The following is a 17,468-nucleotide window of genomic DNA, read 5'->3' on the forward strand; positions in this document are numbered from 1 at the left end:
AATGTTTGCAAGTAAAGAGATGCACTTGCATTTTAAGGTAAAGTGTGGCCTGTTCATGAAATCTTATAATAACTTGGTTACATAAAAACCATGAGTAAAGCTGAACTGTTACGTGGGACACGGGGCAAATGGTGCAATTTTAAACCGAGTGGTAATAAATTGTAATAAGGGGTGTGGATCCACATTTGCCACTTGACACAGCGACACGCAGACAAATGTGCATCGTGTGACGGTGGGAGAGCGTCCTGCAGCTCTGTCTCATCGGGACGTGGACGCTCCATTCTCTTTATTACCTGTTAACACAGACACCACTGAAAACCCCGTATGGAGGATGGGTGCTTTTCGAGTTCTCACCATAAATAAAGATGTGGAATGTTGTAATTTAATTTTGGTAATGAAACTACATGAACATTATCTCATATTTGCATATTGACGGTAGAGGACTGAATAACCTGTCCATTTGGAAAGCAGCGCGTAAAACACGATTTTACGCAGTTTATGCTGCTATTTTCATTCAAGATCGCACATTTGTTGTTAGACTCGACTGATAGATAGAAACGCACAGAGCAACGCGAGTCATTATTCATGCTGAGGTGGGAGACTCCTCTTGTGTTCTGGCACATGTAAATAAGCCTCACACGAGCTGACGACGCCTTTCACGCGGCGCGTGCCTCACGCGCTCAGCAAGACAGCTGTACTTAAACGCAAATCAGTGGAGGACCATTGAGTCTGCTTTTAATCTCAGAATGTTCCCACGATATGGTAAAAGCCCATGCGAATTAGTGAACAGGCCAATGCCAAGTGTTTGGAAGCGTTCAACCACGTCCACAGCGCTGCCTCGTTGAGGTCCGTGCGACCACTGAGGTTATTTGTCTTTTACTTCCACGTGATCGACGTCTTAGACATATTAGAAGTAAAAAGACTAACAGCGTGTGTTATTAATAAATAATACATGTGGCTAATCAACCAAGGGAAACTAGATTCACACTGAGATGTGGAAAAATTACATAAATATTTTTTTATTCAAATCTAACTCCTGGTGCGCACGTTTCATAAGGAATAAAGTTATTGTATTTAAACATTTGGAGGCTGCCTGTTCTGATAACACGTCCTGTGGGTCTTTTCGTGAGAAAAACGCAGCGGAACTCTCGCACTTTTATTATCTGTTAGAATTAGAGCCTTCAGCTCGAGGAGACGTGTGTGGAGAGCTGCAGGCTTCCACGTTCCCACGCACCGCTCACACAAATGCAAAGTAACTCATTGTGTCTGTTCATGCATTATTGAGGCTGCCGCTTCAAGGTTCATCCGACAAAAGCAGTGTGTGTTCCATATTGTTTTGGGGTTTCATACCGACTAAGATAAATTAGTTCGTAAAACTTGGAGAATTGGAAAAACGTTTAACGATTTTATCTTAACTAGGGGGGGATTTTAAAGCCTTTAATTGACGTCCAGGTATTAAAGTACAGGTTGTTGAAAAATAGAGGGAGAGGCACGTGTCAAAAGGAATCTTACAGGACTCAAACATTCACTTTAATCCAGCTCTAGAAATTAAAATCGGTTGAAATACTGTTGTATTGAATGATTGCATTGACGAGTCATTATTATTATTTCTAATAGTGTTTTATAATGACGTCACCCAGCTGTTGGTCTGGCTCGTGTTGAGTAGGTGTGGAGTGGCGTGGTCGCGTGCTCATGGAGCTGCTGCACGTGTCAGATCCAATAGGTCAGACTTGACTATAAGAAAGACAATGGTCTCACCACCGGCGGAGCTGAAAAGCATCGTTCTCCTTGGAACTGTGGAGAACCCTAACCCTGAATAGAAAAGGGTGATTTAAAATAACACTTAAGATCACAAACATCAGAAGACGCTGTTTTTATTGATTTCCATTGCACATTTAGTGTTTATTGCTTTTATTCAACTCAGATAATATTTCAAATACTGTAAGCACAGCACAACAAATGCTTCAGATTAGTGAAGCAGGACATAAGCGTGGTGAGTCAATGTTGAAGCGAGCTGAGTGGGACACGGGGCAAATGGTCGAGTTTTAAACCGGGCGACAATAAATAAATAAATGAGGGTTCCGTGGATCCACATTTGCCACTTGACACAGCAAAGCGGACAAATGTCGATCGTGTGACGGTGGGAGAGCGTTCTGCAGCTCTGTCTCATCGGGACGTGGAGCTGGAGGCTCCATCCTCACTTTATTACCTGTTAACACAGACACATCACGGACAAAGTGCGTATGCGTATGAGGAGAAGTGTTTTTCAGTCCCACACACGCACACGCGCGCGTAAAGGTCGATTAATGGTTTGATGTTGTGATTTTATTTAACGATATTCAACTATTTAGCCGTTGACTTGGTGTCGTGCGTAAATTGGCCAATTTTACGCAACTGTCCTTGAAACACGGCTACTGCAAAATGTGGTTATTACTAAATTCACAATATTTCCTTCAGTATTTAATAATCCAGTGATATCGTGGTGGGTTAAATACAGAGCTTAAAAGTCGGGAGAGGTGGAGAAGGTGGGAGTTCTTTCTCAGCCGTCTCGTGGGAAAACGAGCAGGGCGCGACATTAACACTTTATTACCTGTTAGAAATGATACAACCAGGGTGTTTGGAGGAGAGGTGGGCTGCGGGTTCCCACGCGCTGCGCTCTCAACACCACGCCAGTGCTTCCAAGGTATTTGCCAGTCGCGCGTAAAAAGTCATTTTACGCAGTAAACATTTAGGCTCCATGTTTCCCAGAACTTTACAGATTTCTTGTTGGATACAAATACGAAATTGCAATAAAATAAACACAGGTGTCGATATAAAAGCAGTTAATTGCATTCCACATTTTGACTTGTTCCTTTTTCCTCCTTTCTCTCTCCTTCTTGCTAATGTCCAGAGGAAAGCAGAGCCCTGTCATGAACGTGGCAACGCGGCTTCACGCTGGGTTGGCGGATCTCTGTACTTTCCCCACACGTGTAAATAAGCGGCGCACGAGCTGATAACACCTTTTGTTGGCGCGTGGCACTCACACTCGGATAGACAGCTGTTCTACAAAGCAAATCAGGCCCTGCAGGCACGCCACTGAGTCTGCTTTCAGATTCAGGCCAAATGTGTTAAAATAAAAAAAGGAAAGTCACAATAATGAATTGTAGGTTTCATTCTGTTACATCAATGCAGCGAATTAAAATGTATTGTCTATTGTCGTATTTATGACAATAACTTATTCTTTCTCTGCCCGAGAAACACTCACGCTCTACATTAAAACTCTATTTTAAAACATTAACGCAGGACATTACACGTTTAATTTTTTCCAGACTTTAAGTATATTTAACGTTTATTTTACTGTCTGGAGTATTAAACGCCACCACGTTCGTCGTCAAGTGTTGGCGCGAGGGGCGTAAAGTCACGCCCACCTACAGCTTAAAAGCCTTCACGGAGACGCGCGTGGCGACACTGAGCTCTGGCTCACGGCTCCTGCACGCGACACAAACATGAAACTGCTTCAAGATTCTTCGGACGTAAAGTCCACGAGCAAGGTAGTTGTCCCATTTTCTGTTTACCGAATGCATAGTGGATTATTGTGAAGGCCTTCACGAGGTCTGTAAAGGATTCGGTCTCGTCTCAGTCCTTGGAATAACTGATGGAATAACTATTTTCTGGGTCTTCTCTTTGATTCGCCAGATTCTCAAACCACAGGTGGAAAGACGTCGGAGAGAAAGGATGAACCGCAGCCTTGACAGACTTAAGGGCCTGTTGTTACAACCACAGGTAAATACCATATTGCGCACAAGATTAAAGAGCTGTTGAGGGACGAGAGAAGCGGCTCGTTGACAGTTTCATTGTTTGTTTTATAGGAACAAGTTCAGCGCAGAGTGGAGAAAACCGAGATTCTGGAGCGCACCGTCGTCTTCCTGCAGAACTCTGGCAGAGAAGACAAGGTGAGAGCTGCAGGTCAGGGCCAGTCCTTCCGGGACGGCTTCTCCAGCTGCCTGCAGAGAGCGTCCCTGTTCCTGGGGGCCGCTGGCACCGGCCTGTGGCTGCAGGGGGCACTGGACGCCTCTCTCACCGCTCGCTTCGTCGGGTCGGAGTCCGCAGAAGAGCACAAGGAGACGGACGCCTTGGCCAGATCTCTGCGTCTCAGGAGGTCGTCCAGGGCCGTTCTGCAGATGCTCATACGCACGTCAGGCTACAGGTTGCGCACGCATGCGCTAAACGGGGCCAACTGCGTCGAGCCCAGTCGGTCCCGTCCAACCTCCCAACAAACCCACAGAGTCACGGGTCGAGGCAACAAGCAGAGTCCGCCTCGGATGAGCCTCCCGGTCGGCCAGTCTCTGTGGAGACCCTGGCCTTGACACCGGCCACAACGGGACTTTTGATGACTCGAGCATGGAGATTAATGTTCATGCGGCAGCATATTGTGTTCGTTCTGAATTTCCAGTGCAATATATTATATTACTGCTTCCTGCTAAACCTCATTTAAGCTGTAGATACTGTACATTTATGATCTCATGTATTGTGTCTTTTTGCAAGTATTTTTGCACCTTAATTTATTTAGTCTCTTGTAAATAAACACGTTTTAAAACTGATTCGTCTGTATTTGTTGTTTGCTGGCACGCGCCGTTACTTTGAGCATAAAAGGCAGTTTGACAAACGCTCCAGACTAAAACACAACAGAACAAGTTTGATTCTAACTTACTGAACATGCAGAAAGAACCTAGTGCAGATATGACGTTTAGCTCACGCACGCGTAATGTGCCACTCCGGGCATTTTACGCACTGGTAGCTTTGCTTACAATAATAACATGTTTCTCGAATCAAGTAAAAGAGCTGCTGCTGCCACGGAGCGCGTCCTTTAGTCTGCAGCTTATTTGCATTTCACGCGTCAGTGGAAACGCGGCAGGTGTCGTCTCTCTGCGCGCCCCTTTCATCATGTATCGGTTTTAGCAGGTAGTAAATGCGGCGCCATTTCCCCCTTTCCCACGAGAAAACCTTTGAGTGTGTGACAGCCAGCGGCCACAGACGTGTGCTGCGCTGAAGGGTTTCAGCTATGACGTTTGTGCAAACACAGTAAAGATTCTCAGGTCTTAGTGCCGCCATGAGGATTATTTTTGTTTTTACCTTTAGTTTCAATAATAATCAGAATACCACCATGAAGTAGTTCAATTTCAGGGTCACTGCCTGATTTGTTAAATTAAACTATTTATGTCAGACATGTTTATTTGTCCATGTTGCAGTACATTCAAACATATCAACAACCCTTTTTTTAGAAAGTAAATATGTAGCAAAGCTGAAACAACAGAGGTTCAGACCAGTTATCTCCAAATGCCACTCTGCATTAAATGACTGGGTTGGAGTCCCTCCCTCCTCTTCTCTACAAGGCTGTCTGTGTGGAGTCAGTGGTGTTGTTCAGCCTCTCACCTCTAGATTTCTGTTCTGTACTTGTTGGACTCACAGCAGCTTGTTCTGCTCTGTGGGGATTTTCATTGGCTGGCTGTCGATCTGACGGCGCAACAGTGTCTGTGGGCGGTGAGACCACGACTCTTTCTATGGGCTCGTTGGCTGTTCTGTCTGTCACAATAATGTAATTGGGCTCTGGCTGGTGGCCGCTGGGCCGACGCTGCAATGCATGCTGGGTGCAGGAAAAGGAACGCTGCCGAGGGGCCGGCTGGGGCGACAGGAAGTGAGGCGTCGTGGCTCTGGGAGCTTCGTGGTGTCTGTCACGATCCTCGTCTTCTGAGGTCACCTCCTGCAGCGTGCTGATTGGCCGAGGGGAGCGGCCCATGACCCTCGGCGGAACCAGCGCTGTTGCTGACTGGTTGAGCTGCGGTCGCCAGTTCTGAGGGGCAGGGTACTGCACTCCAGGCATCAACCAGTTGCTGCCAAAGTAAGAAAGTGATTAGACAGTCTCACACTAGGGTAATTTAAGCTCTCTGTGCACATTAGAGGCAGACTAATACACGAGTAAACGCACTTCTGTGGTGGCGGCGTCATATCTCTGTGGCCTATGATCCCAGAGAAGGAAGCGCTCCGTCCAGGTAGGCCCTGTGATCCAGCCCAGGGCGAGTACATCAGGCCACGCTCCTCCCACAGCACGTCACCGGGCGTGTCCACGGGAACCGGGCCTCTCTGGATCTGGTGAGCCAGCAGCAGCTCCAGGACCTGGTGGTGCATGCCCTCCCTGGCCACGTCCATGGGCCGGCGTCCTCTCCAGTCGTGTAGCTCCAAGTTAGCGCCGTGAAGGAGGAGAAGCCTGGCAGTGTCATAGCAACCGTGGAGGGCTGAAAGGAAGAGCGCTGATTCGCCCTGAGAATTCAAAATCAAGACATCAATGCAATTAGTCTGATTTGATCCTTCATCCAACTTAATTTTAACAGACTAAAACAAGCCTACCTTGTTGTCCTGCAGGTCCACCGCAGCCCCGTAGCGAATGAGGGTCCTGGTTAGGGAGAGGTGGTTGACTGAGCATGCCCAGTGCAGGGCTGACCTCCCTGAGACAGACAGTGTGAGTGGAGGGCAGGTGAGGGAAGAACGGAGGGAGTAATTCAGCCAATGAACAACTATTACACAACAGAATCGAGCCCAAATGGTGACGAGAGGTGGAATGAAGGGAAAGTATGTGGAGGTGATTTATGTCTGGTAAAAATGAGAGAATCCAACAGAGGCGGATGAAAGGGAGACTGACCGAGAGAAAGCAAAGACAAGAAAAAGGACAAGCAGCAAAGGGTTAATGCATCCGATGACCAGAGCTTCAGAGCAATTTAAGTTTGTTCGGAGTCGGAGGACGACAGCAGGGGAGCTGCAGAAGGAGACAGAAGGAGATGCAGCCGTGGAGAGAAGAAGAGAGGAGGGACACAAAAGGGGGACGTGAGAGAGATGAGGTAAGTTACAGCAGTACTCAGAAAACAGGACACCAGCTGCACGGGCGCCTTCGCTCCAGCTGAGCTTCTTCATGTTGCATTCTACATGTTGGGTCTACATGTTGGTTCTACATGTTGGGTCCACATGTTTGGACCACACGTTGGTTCTACATCTTGGTTCTACATGTTGGTTCTACATGTTGGTTCTACATGTTGGTTCTACATGTTGGGTTCTCACGTTGATTCTAGACTTTGACGCAGATGCATTACCGGTGTGATCCGTGTTGTTTACTGGCACTCCCGCTCGCAGCAGCTCCAGGACCACCCTGTCCAGCCCGCTCCGCACCGCTCGGATCAGAACCACGGAGCCGTCAGGGCCGCACCACTCCGCTGACTGCAAAGATAAGCTGGATGAAACATGCCGAGCCTTTAAACATACATAAGATGTTACAGTAATAGTCTAGACAGACCTGCTGAGGAGGACTGAGCAGGGGGGGAGGCATGGCGTTCCTCTCCCATCCGCTGGGAGACGCTGAGGGCGACAAGAACCATTTAAGCTTAAAAGAATGTCAACAAACGCTGTTTATGGAGCGATAAGTTACATCTCAATGACTGTTGTGAATGGACCATAATCACTTAAAATAATCCAATAAGGGCCGTGTCAAACACTGCAGGACGCTCATGTTGTGTGTCACAGGCCTGTAGCTGATTCTAGTGGTAAAATGCAGGACTCGGAGAAGCGAAGTCTGTCGATGAGCGAGCGCATGGAGGCAGGGACTCACGCTGGGCGGGTCTGCGGGCCTGCGAGCCCCCGGCGCGGTACTGTTTCTGCTCCGGGCTGCGGTGGTCGCAGATGGAGACTTCCTCTTGGCGCTTGGAGTACCTGACGCTGACGTCTTCCATCGAGCTCTGGGTGAAGTCTGTGTCACTGCCGACCTCCAGGTCCCTTTTGAGAGGTCTGGAAACCAAAGCTCGTTAAGAAACCAATGTAAAATGTATTAGCTAGAATTCCTTATGATTAGTGACAATAAAAGCCCCAGCCCAGATCTGACCGCATTCGAATGGCGTCCTCCCCCAGCGGCTCCCTCCTCCGCTTCTTCTCCGCCTCCTTCGCTTTCTTCTTCTTCTTCAGGTTGATCTTGTCTTTGTCCCTGCTGCCTCTGAGCCGGTGCTCGTGATGGACCGCGTGCGTCGTCCAGCCCTTGGCTCTGCCGTCGCTGTCGGCGGCTTTGGGCCTGTGCCTCGCGCTGCTGTGGGCCTCCCTCGCCGCCCGATGCTGCCTCACCCTCCTCACCACCAGAAACATCAGCGCGGGCAGCGCCAGCAGCAGGCCGATCGCCACGGCAACCACGCCCCATATCCACACGGGGAGCGGCTCTTTGAAGGCACAATGTCAGTAACTTTAGAGGTTTTAAGCCATTAAAGTTGAAATAAAGTTGCTCTACTCACTGTGACGTCTGATGGAAACAGCATCATGTTTTGTTTGGGTGAATCTCAAAGCGGTGCGTGTGAGGCAGGACACGCGAGCCTACCTTTGACTTCCTCATGTGCCACATCCTCCTCTCTGCTTCCTATTTCCTCTCGGACGCCTCTGACGCTGATGATGGCCGACAGCTCGCGGTAGGCAGACATCCAGCTGGGCTTCAGAGACTTCACGGCACGGAGGAAGCTGGCAGCCTCCGTAGCGTAGAGGAAACAGGTAGAGGGCTGGCGGGAGCACGGCCTGTTGTCCACTTGGAGGAAGAGGAGCGAACTAGGAAAGAGGAAAGGAAGGAAACGCCAGGAACGAGCCGGTCCATTTACAGGAAGTAAGTCTGTGGATTTAAAAGTTGAACTCCATATTTTGATGACACCATATTCCCTCGGTACCCACCCATTGGAATCAGCCGGCGTTGCCTGAGCCTGGAGGTTCGCGAGCTTCTGAGGTTCAATGTCGAACAGGTCCCTGTTGGCGGCGAGGGGGGCGGAGCCTCTCAGTATGAGCGGCGACTGGAGGACCATGCTGAGCGCCCAGAGCAGCGAGCTGTTGGAGGCGGCGCCGCGCTGGTGCGGGACGCTGGTGTGGAGCAGCAGGGTGCCTCTGGCCCACAGCGGGCTCTGGTGCCTGAAGCAGTCGCTGCCGTCCCAGCCACAGGAGGCGCTGCTGCAGCCCTGGTCGCAGTGGGAGTTGGCGTAGTTGTGGCGGCAGTACTGGACGTGGCCTGGACTGAGGGGCACAGCAGTCAGAGACCGGACAGAGAAGGTCAAGAACACGCGCTCGATGTGCTGGATGCTCGGCGTTTTACTTGCAGGAGCCCCTCTCCTTCAGGCAGTCGAAGCCGTCTTGAAGACACTCAGGCTCCAGACACCGAACGTCACACGTTCCGTCTCCAAACTTGCTGCTACACTCTCGTTTGACTGGACACTGACCCCACGGATCGCCAGGAGCAGCTGCGGACACAAACCATGAGCTCACACACTTGGTCCTTGGGCCTCACGTGATGCACTGGGTTCTGGCCCAGCGCGTTATCGCAGGAGCAGTTCCTGCTCAGACCGAGCGCCCTCATTGTTCCACAGCATTAGTGGTGATTCGCAACAATGCAGGTCAAGCGTTGGAGGTGGGTCCTCGTGGCGAGCGGCGGAGGGGACAGGAAGCGGGGCCGACATAAACAGGAAGTTTCCAAGAGAAGCGAAAAGCAACAGGAAACGGAGTGGGCCGGGACTCGATAAAGGGTGAAGGGTGTCGCCGTGGCAACGAGGAATGTGATGGAGCAGGACAATGGGCTTGGCAGGTGTGCGAGTGGCACCGTACGAACAGGAACGACTGAGCTGAAATTAGATACGTTGCTTTTTGTTTCACTTGTTCAGCGGAGGAGCCTCGTCTCAAACACAACCACTATGAACGCTTTAGCAAAAGGAAAAAATTAAATGTGATTAGAAAGTAAACGTACAGTCTATCGGTTATGATGCCTGTTTTTAGTTAGTTGGCTAAAACGCTGTGAAATACACACTCAGTCTGGTCAGTGATCAACCTTAGCAGCTGCTCGTGTTATTTGAAGAGTCTAATCTGGGCTCAGTGAAGCAGTGGCTTCACTTATGGATATCTAATAATAAAGTATCTGCTCACTCACCTTCACACGTCCAGCTGAGTCCCAGGACAGCAAATATCCCCAGAGCCCACATCTCTGAGCGGTGCAGGCCAGCTGTTTGCCTCCGATCAGCAGCTGCCTTCTGGTTCGCTGGAGGTGTTCGACTCTCTGCTGCAGCTACAGTCGCACAATTCCATCATCGCCAGCGCCGCCGCCACCTTCTGCTCCCCTCACCCAGCCCACTTTGTTCCCTCGCTCGCGTTTTCAGAGGCCCTGCGGATATCTGGACGACTTCCTGCCACTGTGTGGAGAAGAATAGAAGGGCAATGACCGCATGTGTTCCTGTGTGTGTGTGTGTGTGTGTGTGTGTGTGTGTGTGTGTGTGTGTGTGTGTGTGTGTGTGTGTGTGTGTGTGTGTGTGTGGGGAGGCTTGGTTTGTGCGTGGTTTGAATTTGAACTTCCAAATGTGTTTAGCCACTCAAACTCATAGATAAGTCTCTCTTACATTTTTCCCTCACCAATAACATCAAAGGCTGAGCTGATGCAACGACGCTCCTGACTCTGTCCTCACGGTGTTCTGTATACGACCATGCTTCATGTGATGGATTAACGTGAGCTGAGTAAAACCGTTTCCTGCTGTGCATCCACCGTCCGTGGTCCTCGTTTCATGTAGTCATTAAACAGGTTTTCCTGTCCATAGGAACAACCTTCGTAAACCCTCCAAGACCCCCTCAGGACCCTGTGCTCGGAGGCTTCACGGGCCTTCCTTTGTGTCTGCTTGGTGCTTTGCTCTGAATGGTTCCGTTGGGATGCGTTTTGGGCCCGGCTGAGCACAGACCTCTCCCTGATCCCCAACGTGGACGGAAACATCTTTTTGCGGAGCGAAACCGACCTTCTGGACTGCGACTCGCAGCTACAGATCTCTCCAGAGTCACAGTGGACCTGTCCTGCTCTGTCCAGTCTTCTCTGGGCCCAGTTCATGCGCTGTCAGAACTCACCCAACACTTTCTTCCAGGCCTCTTCATCCATTTTACTGTAAAGTCGGTTCGATGCCTTTTTGCAGGCTTTCGAGCTGCACCTCGGGTCCATCGCTCTCGGCTGCTTGGTCACAACCGCTTGCTCACGTTCGCTTTCCGTCCGTCCTCAGCTGTTTCTGCGGGTTTTGCTTCAACGCAAGAAGCTGTGGGGAAGAGCATTTGTTACAGTCGTCACTACTTCAACCTTGCTCTCCAAACTCAGTCTCATGGTGACGCGGCTCTAACCCACACTCACCAGATGACATGTGGTTCAACTCACAGGTCTCAGGTCTGTGGAGTCATTGGTGGGTTTTGGATGGAGACCAATATCCTGTATTGCTGCAATGGCTAAAAAAAGCCTTGATTGCAGGAAGTAAAATGGTACCTGAAGCTGACACGCAGCAGTTACTGAAAGGTAAAAATGCATTAACTGTGTTTGGCATCACCTTTTTTGTGAAAGACAACTTTTGTTAAGGCTGCTGTTTAAAAGCTACCTATTTTATTTGCCAACCCTTTGTTTGTCCAAGTGACCCCATAACTCCCCCATCAACAGCCCAAACCGACTCAGGCAACCTCAGCTTTAAATGTACACAGTTACTGCCTAATTATCACTGATGCTTCAGCCACAGGTTCAAGTCCAGATGCGCTAAAGCTAAAGTAAAACTAGGCTTAACAGCCTGGCACGTAGCTCATAACGGTGCTAATCACCGCTGACATCACATACGCCTAATTCTTCGCACAGGCGAAAACTGTTTGCTAACACAGTGTGATACGTTTGAAACCGTCGGCAGGTGCGTCGCTTCCATCCAGACCAGATGTTCGGTCACTGGCTGTTAATCCATCTCAGTTATATTAGAGTTAAATAGATACAGATAAGTGGATAAGTCTTGGGTTTTTGCTTTTGATCCTAAAAGTATAAAAGTAAGGTCAAATGTGTAAACATTAGCCAGATCACACTTTTCTGTTCACTATTAGGAGACACTGAAGACTTTATTGTAGCTTCTAACGAGGCAGCTTAAAATAGCCCGAATGTTTACGGCTCTGCTCATCCTATTCTTCTAACATGAGAGGAAAGGAAGGAAGCTGTTACATGTTTAAAGTTCATGTCGGTGTCTCATTTGTCTTAAAGGGCCTTATATGCACCTGTGTTGGGGTCCTAATGGTTATTTTCAACACATTGGGTCAACTCCTCCATATTTATTGTATTTTTTATTATTTAATGATCAGATTTATCACATTAATACGACCAGTAGAGTGTCAGCTTCATTGACCTCCACCTAATGTGTAACTATGTAGCATCTAGTCTGTAAAATTGGTTTTGACTTAAAAACACCTTAAATCATTATTGTGATTTATAATAATAATAATAATAATAATTATTATTATTATTATTATTATTATTATTATTAGTAGTATTATCATTATATTTGATTTGTCAATTATATTTCATAAATGCATATCTTAGGGGAGTAGGTCTGTCGCACCCTGCGCAATGGAAGTTCCTCAAAATAAAGTCAAATGCTCTGTTGCTTACGAATAGTAATAAAAATGATATTTATTATATAAGCAGTGATGAAACCGCTGCGGCAGTGACCGCTTCTCGCCACCGGGTGTCGCTGTTGGACGTATTGGAGCTGCAGAGTGACTACAACACTCTTCTTCTTCTTCGTTCTGTATTATTTAATACGAACTCATCTTTACAGCAGGTTGTGAATGATGGACGTTGACTTGATACGTGTGCGTCCATATGGAAGTGTGTGACGTTCTCCGCCCACCACCGGGCACACTGGGGACTTTCCGCTGTGCAGGTACCTAAACTCGTTAGGTTTCGGTTTCGCTTAGAGCCGTGGTTCGGTCGGTCGACGTGTGAACAGGCTGCTGCTCCGGATCCGCTGAAGTCCTACAGTTTGTTTGTTTGTTACCGTTTAAAGCGGGTTCCAGCTTTAGGCCGAGTCTAAAACACCTGCGACAGTGAAGCGACCTGGTCCCGGAAACGTAAGTTGCATTTACCAAGCATTTAGCAAGCTAACAGCTCGCTGACGTCATCCAGCGTAGTAACGGCCAGAATAAGAATATTATCGTCGTATTTCTGAGCTTTTGCTGCTGTGTTCGCGTTCGGCTGCCTCAGTGTTGGTCTCAACTGTTTCAAAGAAATCAGCTGTGTTGGTGAAAACGAAAGTAAGGCAGCAAACAGAAAGTAAAACCACCAAGCGAATCGTGGCTATAAAGTTGCAAAGTTTGAAAGAACCCCTCTGTGACGTAGTGCTTTTGCAGGAGCTGTGCATTATGCAGAAGATGAGCTGCTTCTTCCCGCCGCTCGTCGTGTGCCTGGACGCGTGCGTGGTGCACGCGGTCCGCCTGGCCCAGCTCTCACCCCTGCTCCTCCCCCACCCCTTCCTCGCCCTGTGGGGCGGGGGGCTGCTGCGCGCGTGCCTGCTCGTCCTCGTGGCCCTGAGCTACCCCGGAAGTCCTGCGGGCACGCGCAGCTCCCAGGGGCTCCAGAGCGTGGGGGTGCTGTGCTTCCACTTCCCCGCCTACGTCACGCTGCTCTGGGGGCTGGGGCGCCCCGCGGTGGAGGAGCTGTGGGGGTGGCACTCCTGGGAAAGGGTAGGTCTTGGTTGCTTTGCAGTGAAGGTGCAGAATCCAGAACCAGGAGCCCGTTTGATGGTGGCGGTCTGATTCCAGCTGCTGCAGGGCTACGTGGTGACAGCGGTGGCCTGGCTCTACTGGAGTCGCTACGCGTCGTCCCTGCTGCTCTCCTGCGGCCGGAGCATCTCGTCGCGGCTCTGGAAGGCGCCGCGCGCGCCGGCCCAGAAGGCGTCCAGCTCCGCTCTGGAGCGGCTGCTGGGGTACATGAGGCCCTACGGGGGGCGCTTCGCCTTCGTGCTGGCGCTCGTTGTCCTGTCTTCCTACGGTGAGCGAGGCCGCGGTGCGGTGCGGTGCATGTCGTCTGCCCTCACGTGGTGCTTGTTGCCTGCTGACGCTTCACCTTAATGACACCTCAGGTGAGATGGCCGTCCCGCAGTACACGGGTCGAGTGGCCGACTGGATCATAAACGAAGAAGCACCTGATGCGTTCACAGAGGCCATCACAGTCATGACACTGATGACCATTGCCAGGTAACGCAGCGATGGTCTGAGCTTCTAATGACGCCCTTGTGTTGGTATTACATAGTAACCTGGTACTGGCTGCGTTGCAGTGCAGTGCTTGAGTTCGTGTGTGACCTCACGTACAACATCACCATGAGCCTCATACACACCTCAGTGCAGGGCGCCGTCTTCCAGGCCGTGCTGAAACAGGAGATCGCGTTCTTTGACGAGAGTAAGACAGGTGAGTCGGCCGACGCGGGCAGAAATGTGCAGATGTTGAACAGCTGGATGACCTGAACCGCTGCCCTCAGGTGAACTGGTGTCACGCATCACCACCGACACCAACGACATGAGCGAGGCGCTGAGTGAAAAGCTGAGCCTGCTGATGTGGTACACGGCGCGCTTCGGCTTCCTGCTGTTCTTCATGGTGACCCAGTCATGGAAGATGACCCTGCTCACCTGCATGGGGCTGCCCATCATCTGGGTCATACCTGAGCTCACGGGGCACTTCCACCAGGTACGAATATATTTATGTTCAAGGGAGTTTTCGTCACAATGCATTAGTTACACATGAATTAGCAGAACCCGTAGCAGGCTTTTGGTAGATTACTTTTTTATCCACGCTTCAGACCATCGCTGCTAAGGTTCAGGAGTCTCTGGCTAAGGCCAACCAGGTGGCCACAGAGACCTTCTCCTCCATAAAGACGGTGAGGAGTTTTGCTAACGAGGACGGGGAGACCGAGCGGTACCGACAGCGCCTGGAGGACACGTACGCGCTGAACAAGCAGGAAGCAGTGGCGTACGCGGCGTCAGTGTGGGCCAGCAGCGTGAGTCAAAGGACGCTTACCTTACACAGAGGAGAAACAAACCCACGTACCGGACCTGTCCTTCCTACTCTGGCCTTGTTGTTCATTAATGTGGTTTGTATTTCGTTAACGCGACCCTTTACCTTCCTCCAGATGACCACGCTGGCCCTGAAGGTGTGCATTCTGTACTACGGGGGGACCCTTGTGACCGGAGGTGCTGTTAGCAGTGGAGACCTGGTGTCGTTTGTCCTGTATGAGCTGCAGTTTGCCTCTGCTGTTGAGGTGAGCCACCAGCCATCAAGCAAAGAATCACATTGTTACTCAGCAAATTGAAGGGGCTGCATTACTGCTCCTCCTCCAGGCTGTCATGCGTTACTACCCTGAGGTGAAGAAGGCGATCGGTGCCTCTGAGAAGATGTTTGAGTATTTGGATCGGAAACCAAAAACGCCGGCGGAGGGAACGCTGGCCCCGCAACGCTTTGATGGACACATTCAATTTAAAAATGTTAAATTTTCCTATTCTGGAACGGAGGGGACAGAGGTGCTGAAGGTATGTTAGCATGTTTACAGTGTTATTGTGTTTAGATTTTTAATTGAATCCCATCAGACTCTGTACCAGTGAATCGTATCCCCTTCACTCAACAGGGCGTGTCCCTTGAGGTGAAGCCGCACCAAATCACAGCCCTCGTGGGTCGAAACAGATCTGGAAAGTCCACCTGTGTCAAGCTGCTGGAGAGGTTTTACGACCGACAGGGAGGAGAGATTCTGCTGGATGGAAAACCACTGCAGAGCTACAAAGACCAGTATTTGCATGACAAGGTGGGTGGTCACATGACTCTGCACTGAAGGCTGCACGTCGGATTGTGAGGATGCTGGAGACTTTATCCAGTGTTTTAGTGGCGGCCTGGCTTCATTCTGCTGTAAGCTAACGTCAGCCGCCGATGTTCGCTCTTCACCCCGTGTTTGTAGATTGCTGTGGTGAGCCAGGATTGTGTGCTGTTTGCGCGCTCTGTCCGGGAGAACATCAAGTATGGCTGCGACAACGCCACAGACGAGCAGATGTACGCGGCTGCCAAGCTGGCCAGTGCCCACGAGTTCATCGAGGGGCTGTCAAAAGGATACGACACAGGTTTGCTCCACAAATAATGTTCAAGTTTAAAATTTCATGTCTGCTCAGTGACACGGCACTCATACTTGGAAGCCCAATACTTAGTGTCTTGAATCCCTAATAACAATAAACATATGTTTATATGGTATTTAAAGGTTTAACCCATTCTGAAATTGAACTTGTGATAGTTCCCAGGGATGAGCACAGTAACATTGTGTTGTTCCATTGGACAGATGCTGGGGAGAAGGGAGGTCAGGTGTCTGGAGGCCAGAAGCAGCGCATTGCCATTGCTAGAGCTTTCATTAGAAATCCTAAAATCCTCATATTGGACAACGCCACCAGTGACTTGGACACAGAGAATGAATTCCAGGTGGGAAATGACCCATTACTCCCCCAGGTGTTTGCAAATCGTACGATTTTCTTTTCACATTTGCCAATAATCCATGTTTCATCTCAACAGATCAATCAAGCCTTGTTGAAGAAAAGCAAGGACTGCACTGTGCTGTTGATCTCCAACAAGATGAGTGTTGTGGAGAAAGCCAATCACATAATCGTGCTGGACGACGGGGTGGTGAAGGAGCAGGGCAGTCACCATGAGCTGATGGGAAACCGCGGCCTTTATGCTGATCTGGTGGAAAAGCAGAATAGAGGCTTCCGCCGTCCACAAGAGGACACGCGGTGATCCGTTGGGAGCTGGTTCTGATTGACTCCATTGGTTACCTTGGTTACGTCTGCGGTACAAATGCCTTTAGGACTACACTTTGCACTATAAGTGTAAATAGCTTTACCTGTTTTAAGACTTTTTCCTCCACATTGTTTGAAGTACTTCCAATCATAAGCCTGTAAATTAGTTCAGGTGTTAAACCTGAATGTTCCAGCGAAACCGATTCTATGAAACCCTATGGTGGGGACCATTTGCACTTCTGCTTGACAGTACCAAGGTTCTAGCACGAACCCTGGCTGGCGTTTTGTGTTCTATGTAATTCTTTACTTCAGTTATTTTTTTGGTCGTTGACTCTTTATACATCTGTTTATACGAGACTGGTGAACTGTCACATTCTAACTGGGACGTGCACCAGCTCCCTCATGATTCCTGCAGATCAGAATCCTAGAGTGCAGTCTATTTTAAATCGGTCCAGTATTTCTTTGTGTCATGCAAGCTTTGGGAGTAAATAGGACTTCATTCATATACAATACAGTAGCAGTTCTAACCAATCCACGTTGCTTTTATTCACTTACACACAGCTACTGTGCAAGGTGCTACTGAAACCAGCCCGAACCAGCAAACCTTCAATCATTGTACTTAGATTGTTACATTACATGTAGATAATTGGCTACATTTAACAATCTGAATATTGTGATATTCAGAATGTTTCTACATGTTATTATTGTACATTTTTGATGTAAATATTGATGCACATTTCCCTATGTTGTGATTTGTTTTTATTTAAATGCTTTAACATATTAAGGCTTTGCAAAGTTACCTTATTAAACATGTTATTTTAATGTTATTCACGTTGTTTTAATTT

General features: G+C 49.2%; 3 protein-coding genes across 8 annotated transcripts; 2 read left to right on the forward strand and 1 right to left on the reverse strand.

Annotated features, from left to right (window-relative positions):
* The first annotated feature begins 3,356 nt into the window (after positions 1-3,356).
* LOC114843360 (transcription factor HES-2-like) lies at positions 3,357-4,580 on the forward strand. Its single transcript, XM_029129849.2, has 3 exons — positions 3,357-3,530; positions 3,676-3,762; positions 3,849-4,580. Exons 1-3 carry the CDS (start codon positions 3,486-3,488, stop codon positions 4,344-4,346), a joined length of 630 nt encoding a protein of 209 aa, XP_028985682.1. The 5' UTR covers positions 3,357-3,485; the 3' UTR covers positions 4,347-4,580.
* Positions 4,581-5,193: 613 nt separating this feature from the next.
* On the reverse strand, positions 5,194-10,179 carry notchl (notch receptor, like). 2 transcript variants are annotated; one of them, XM_029130210.2, is made up of 11 exons: positions 9,962-10,167; positions 9,137-9,281; positions 8,725-9,057; positions 8,384-8,604; positions 7,904-8,228; positions 7,634-7,809; positions 7,322-7,383; positions 7,122-7,245; positions 6,385-6,482; positions 5,966-6,297; positions 5,194-5,870 (listed from the first exon to the last, which is right to left on the reverse strand). In XM_029130210.2, the coding sequence occupies exons 1-11, from the start codon at positions 10,011-10,013 to the stop codon at positions 5,366-5,368; spliced, it is 2,373 nt and encodes a 790-aa protein (XP_028986043.1). In that variant the 5' UTR covers positions 10,014-10,167; the 3' UTR covers positions 5,194-5,365. The 2 variants fall into 2 exon arrangements, 1 of the variants encoding a protein (XP_028986043.1); XR_003783601.3 differs by lacking the exon at positions 5,194-5,870 and having other exon boundaries at positions 6,246-6,297; positions 6,385-6,790; positions 9,962-10,179.
* A 2,413-nt stretch (positions 10,180-12,592) lies between these two features.
* Positions 12,593-17,450, forward strand: tap1 (transporter 1, ATP-binding cassette, sub-family B (MDR/TAP)). 5 transcript variants are annotated; one of them, XM_029130178.3, is made up of 13 exons: positions 12,593-12,743; positions 13,210-13,542; positions 13,621-13,849; positions 13,941-14,055; positions 14,136-14,266; positions 14,337-14,542; positions 14,655-14,852; positions 14,985-15,113; positions 15,193-15,381; positions 15,477-15,650; positions 15,801-15,960; positions 16,173-16,309; positions 16,400-17,450. In XM_029130178.3, exons 2-13 carry the CDS (start codon positions 13,222-13,224, stop codon positions 16,619-16,621), a joined length of 2,211 nt encoding a protein of 736 aa, XP_028986011.1. In that variant the 5' UTR covers positions 12,593-12,743; positions 13,210-13,221; the 3' UTR covers positions 16,622-17,450. The 5 variants fall into 5 exon arrangements, with proteins under 5 accessions (XP_028986011.1, XP_028986009.1, XP_028986012.1 ...); XM_029130176.3 differs by having other exon boundaries at positions 12,601-12,743; positions 13,199-13,542; XM_029130179.3 differs by lacking the exon at positions 12,593-12,743 and adding an exon at positions 12,761-12,930 and having other exon boundaries at positions 13,199-13,542.
* The last annotated feature ends 18 nt before the right edge of the window (positions 17,451-17,468 follow it).

This window comes from Betta splendens, chromosome 16, assembly GCF_900634795.4.
Source record: "Betta splendens chromosome 16, fBetSpl5.4, whole genome shotgun sequence".
In the NCBI taxonomy this organism is placed as follows: domain Eukaryota; kingdom Metazoa; phylum Chordata; class Actinopteri; order Anabantiformes; family Osphronemidae; genus Betta; species Betta splendens.